The sequence below is a fragment of the Hyla sarda genome, chromosome 9 (assembly GCF_029499605.1).
Source record: "Hyla sarda isolate aHylSar1 chromosome 9, aHylSar1.hap1, whole genome shotgun sequence".
In the NCBI taxonomy this organism is placed as follows: Eukaryota; Metazoa; Chordata; class Amphibia; order Anura; family Hylidae; genus Hyla; species Hyla sarda.
In genome coordinates this window covers 166,479,670-166,485,423 of record NC_079197.1, presented here as the reverse complement: position 1 = coordinate 166,485,423, position 5,754 = coordinate 166,479,670, and the positions used below count along the sequence as shown (strand labels likewise).

The 5,754-nt window shown below is 44.8% G+C and overlaps 1 protein-coding gene across 1 annotated transcript; it reads left to right on the top strand.

The window, feature by feature from the left end:
* The first annotated feature begins 458 nt into the window (after window positions 1-458).
* On the top strand, window positions 459-2,273 carry LOC130292006 (olfactory receptor 6C74-like). Its single transcript, XM_056541436.1, has 2 exons — window positions 459-1,379; window positions 2,199-2,273. The coding sequence occupies exons 1-2, from the start codon at window positions 459-461 to the stop codon at window positions 2,271-2,273; spliced, it is 996 nt and encodes a 331-aa protein (XP_056397411.1).
* The last annotated feature ends 3,481 nt before the right edge of the window (window positions 2,274-5,754 follow it).

Genomic DNA, 5,754 nt, shown 5'->3' with positions numbered 1-5,754 from the left:
TGAGATAGATAGATAGATATGAGATAGATAGATAGATATGAGATAGATAACCACAATAGCAGAAATGTTGCTTTATTCAGCACAAAAATGCCAGAGCTACGTCCCTCATGGCCATTGTCAAGCGTGTAGATAGATATGATATAGAATAGGAGATTTATTTCTATACGCTTGCTGTACGCAGAAGATAAACCCTGACACATATATTATATGTATTCACAGGCCACATCCACCGGACAGAAGACATGTGTATCCATTTGTCCTTCTACAGTCTAGTATACATCAGGAGACTATAGCCAATATTTGGCCCTGTAATGTATGTCTCTCAATGTACTGTATATCTCTGATGAACACTGCAAATCCAAGAGCTTTTGATCCCTTATTTAACTCTACAAAATCCCTACTATTTTTTCTCATCTTTCTCTGATGTTCCTTGTGGATTTCTGATCTTCTTTACGAAGATGTTTCCTAACCAGACGCATATCAGATACTTCATCATAAATGGGATCACTGATGTTCCGGAGCTTCAGCTTCCCATCTTCCTCATAGTTCTCCTCATCTATCTCATAACCCTTGGTGGTAACATGACCCTCCTCCTCTTGGTTTGTGTTGATCATCGTCTCCATAGTCCTATGTATTTTTTCCTTGGTAACCTCTCCATAGTAGACATGTCGTCATCCACAGTCACTTTATGTAAGATTTTATCAAGTTTTGTCACCCGGGACAGGTCTGTGTCTTATATTTCTTGTATGGTACAGATGTACATGTTCGGGTCTTTGACCGGTCATGAACTTCTCATATTGGCAGCTATGAGCTATGACCGATATGTGGCCATCTGTAACCCTTTACGGTATCACATGGTTATGAATAGTAGAACATGTAGCCTATTGGCTTCATCCTGCTGGGTGTTGGGGTTTTTACAACTCATTCCACCATTTCTGATCTTTCTTAGCTTCTCTTGTTATTCTTCCATTGTAATCAACCACTTTTTCTGCGACCCTTTTCTAATAATAAGAATCTCCTGTGACGACACATTTTTCTTAGAGAAGTTGTTGTTCATGGAAGGATTGTTACTTTTCTGCCTGACTCCATCATTTCTCACGTTTGTTCCTTACATTCTCATCATTAATACCATACTGAAGATCCAGGGTGGCATTGGAAGACGTAAGGCCTTCTACACGTGTTCCTCTCACCTCACAGCTGTCATCTTACTCTACACAACTCTTGTTGGACAATATTTGACACCAAACCTAAGTAGCACCTTGAAATCTAAAAAATATTTTGCTCTTTTTAACACAGCCGCCGTCCCTATGCTAAATCCACTGATCTATAGCTTGAAGAATAAAGACGTGAAAAAGGCTTTCAGATGGACCCGGGGGCAGGTGAAAAAATATTTATCAGCATGGTCTATGTATTTTGTATTGGCAATATCTCAAAAGTTAGAGTCCAAGTAGTAGATCTGAAGAATATGGAATTGTGCATCTAGTATCACGTTAGATAGTATAGGTGAATAGGTCTCTGAGATAAACCAAGATGGGCTGTAATTGCACTGAATGAAAATGGTCTTTTGTAAAAACGTCAATTTTTAGAAAGCCGGAGTAGAGAACTGTAGATCATTTTTGAGGTTATTAAATTAATAAATATACAGGTAGGAAATTAGTTAATATTCCTCATGTTTGATGTGAACTTAAAATTTTTCACATGGGCTTTACCTTAAACCAAGCGGTCCACCTTGTAGTAGAGATGCCCAATCGCCAAGGGCAATACCATGAAAGGTCAGGAGGAAGATCTTAATCATAGATGGGGGGGCTCCCTGCGCAAAGATGTCCTTTAGATCTAGGAAGAGGTCCTGCTGTGTGCAGTTTTGCCTGTTTATTAAAGATTTACATGTGCATTAAATCATAGCTGTGCCTACCTCTTTATCTATTGTCCACAGCAGAGACGGATGTGTACTTTGCTGCGCTACAACACTAAGGGGGGGGGAGGTGTTGATGGCTGATCGAGAAAATCCATAAAAATGAATGTTTTGGAGCAAAGGAGTCAAGTACAAGTGGTCAAGTTGTAAACAGGAGATACCCCTTCTCTTATTACTTCTCCTTATTGCACTTATACAGATCACTTCTTATGTTCTCATATTTTATAGACAGCTCTCCATTCCTCCATTTGTCAAAAACTGCTTCTCATGACTCTTTATTTCACAGACTGCTTCCTATATCATCTCTCACACAGATTCCTATGAACTAATCTCCGACAGACTCCTTACTATGCCTCTCTAACAAACTTCTCCCCATGCCCCATCTCTCAAAGACTGCGCCTTATACCCCATCTCTCAAAGACTGCTTCTTATACCCCCCTTCACAGACTGCTCCTTATACCCATCTCTCAAAGACTGCTTCCCATACCCCCCTTTCAAAGTCTGCTCCTTATACCCCATTTCTCACAGACTGCTCCTAATACCCCATCTCTCACAGACTGCTTCTTATACCCCCCTTTCACAGACTGCTCCTTATACTCCATCTTTCACAGACTGCTCCTTATACCTCCATCTCTCACAGACTGCTTCTAATACTCCATCTCTCACAGACTGCTCCTTATACTCCATCTTTCACAGACTGCTCCTCATACCCCCATCTCTCACAGACTGCTCCTTATATCCCCGTGTCTCACAAATAGTTTCCTAGGCCCCCTCGCTCACAGATTGTTACTTAAACCACCTATTTCTTACACTGCCCCTCACATCTTAAGCTATACCTTAAGCTCCCCTCCACAAAGGCTACATAACCCCCACCCCACCCACCCAATACAGACTACTCCTCTCCACATAGATTAATGCATTTGATGATTCGTAGCAAGAAGCTAAACACTAGTGGTTTAGCTTCCTGTTTCTTCATTGCACTTATCATACATATGAATGATAGAAGGAGAGTTAGGCAGAGTACTGATTACTGATTATTAAAGGGGTACTCCGGTCCCTAGACATCGTATCCCCTATCCAAAGGATAGGAGATAAGCTGTCTGATCCTGTGGGTCCCGCCGCTGGGGACCCCCACGATCTCGGCTGTGGCACCCCAGAGATCCGGTTCACTGAGCGAACTTTGCTCCGTGTCGGATGACTGGCGATTCCGGGCGGAGGCACATGATGTCACGGCCACGCACCGCTCTTGATGTCACAGCCACACCCTCTCAATGCAAGTCTATGGGAGGGGGTGTGATTTCCGTCACGCCCCCTCCCATAGACTTGCATTGAGGGTGTGTGGCCATGACATCACAAGCGGGCATGGCCGTGACATCACGAGCCTCCGGCACTGCACCCAATGCTCTAAACAAACGTCGGGTGCAAGAGGGAGATCGTGGGGGTCCCCAGTGGCAGGACCCCTGTGATCAGACATCTTATCCCTTATCCTTTGGATAGGGGATAAAATCTCTAGAAGGGGAGTATTTCTTTAAGAGGAAAGGGCTTAGATTTTAAGCTGGGAGGCTGTACTACTAATAATCCAATGTAATGTAGAGGGTAGCCTCCTCTCAAAATATGACTGTTACTGTTGTTAATAAACTTCCACAATTTTATTTTGTATCTATTATCCTAATTGGTCATTACCTCCGCTTATTGAGTCAGCCTTTGGAGTGTGTTGAAGAGGAGGTGAAAGCTGTGGCCAAGCATAGCACTGGTTGGACTGGTGATGGTAGGTGGGGATACTGTAAGACACCATCGTGGATGTGCTTAGGGGGAGCAAAGAGCCAATGATCAGACATCAGAAGTTCATGCTGAGATGAGTGGTGGGGACAATGATGAGGAGTTTGATGATGATGATGTAGTTTTGCACAGGATGGAGGAATCAGGTGAGGAGGAGGGGACAGGTTCAGGACAGGAGGGTAGTGTTACTATCAAGAAGAGAATAGCAGAGGTAGGGCTAGAACAGCTGTCAAACGTACCAGGCATAGGCCCGCTGGTAAAATCAGCTCAAAAAATTCTCACCTCCCCAGTCACTTCATAAATGAGACTTTCCGTAGTGTGCACAGTGTCATCCAGAAACAGTATTCTCCCAGTCACCCTTTATTGTGTGCCTTAATTTTCACCTGGTCTTACCAGTATACGGGTTTCATTTATTATTGGGATTTCTAGGGATAATCCAAGGGGTAGTTTGGTGCAGGGGGTCGTCCTTTTTTTGGGCGAATTCCCCGACTGTCTTTGTGCGAGTAGGGATAACTCACCACATCTCCCTGACAGGGAATTATAGGGACAACACCCGTGAGTCCCATGAGTCTTTCTCATACCTACTCTACACTGCTGTTGGTCCTTATCTCACCCAGGTAGGAGGCTAGGTGTCCCCTTGATCGGCCTTGCTTCCTACTGGTTTGGATACCTGGTTTTATATACATTGTTTTGTGGATTTTGTTTCTTTTTTGGATTTTAAACGTCTCCATTAAAAGCTATGTTTTCAATCTGTATCAGTCTGTGAATTGTTTTCTGCACTGATACTATTACTCTGGCTGGAGACATTTTTGCTGTGTGAATTTCTTAATTTGCACCTGATCAAGTTTTTGGTGGTGCAGGTGTGGTAAACTTGGGGAATAAAGCCTTGTGGGGTGTAGGGTAGTTGGGGTGTTGCTGTTCTGTATAATAAAGGACGCTGTTAACCCTTGTCACTCGTGACGCCAGGGTTAAAACTCTGTATTGATACTGGGCCTATCGCCGTCCTTCCCAAGAGCGATAGGTGAGTGTGAAATAAATAGATTGTCCACAGCAGTGCTGAACTTAAAACTTGTAGAATCTTTACTGAAGATTTTCTGTATTTGCAATAACGGTAACAGTCCAGATAACAGAGTCTATTGAAACAGCACAGCAGTGATTGACAGATGCTTAGGACCGGAAAGTTCTCTTTAGCTTTAGAGGATTGTATTTGCATAGATCCGCCGGATTTGGGGGTTTGATTAGGTCCGGAGATCTGTAGTGTCTTAGGCCGCAAGGCTTAGGCCTAGTAATTTGTCTTGTAAGCTGCGGAGGTCCTACCTCGTCCAGAGTCAGCAACCCAAGAGAGCGGACAAGATGGCGCACCTCCCTTATATGGGCAGGGGCTGGCCATTTTGGATTGGTCCAATCAGCTGTCACTCACTGTTACAATGGATTGTGGGTGATCACATGTCCAAAACCACCAAAGGTCCTTTAGCAAAAACCATAGAGTTCTGTAACCCGGTCACATGACCCGCAGGTCCTGCGACGCGAACAAGGCAAGAATATTAAATATACATCTTTACACTGATATTTACATTAATTATAGCTAATTGAGGGGTGACGAGGGGTTAAAGAACAACTGCAGCGGCATTACACTTATCCCCTATCCACAGAATAGGGGATAAGTGCTTGATCACGGGGGTCCGACCGCTGGGACCCCCCGATCTCCCTAACGGGGCGCCGCCATAAGCGCTAAGGCGCGTAGCGCTGACCTAGAGGTCGACGGTGATGCCCCGTCTCCTCCCCATCCCCATACAGTTCTATGGGGGAGACGGGGAGGCACGAATGCTGCCTCCCCGCCTCTCCCATAGAGATGTATGGAGGAGGCGTGCCTGCCGCAACGTCATGCTGCGGCTGGCACGCCCCCTGCACGGGAGAGCCGCGACCCCGTACAGGAGATCACAGGGGGTCCCAGCGGTTGGACCCCCCGCCGTCAAACACTTATCCCCTATCTTGAGAATAGGGGATAAATGTTTGTAACGCTGCAGATGTCCTTTAACTAAGGAAGAGGACCCCCACTGTTC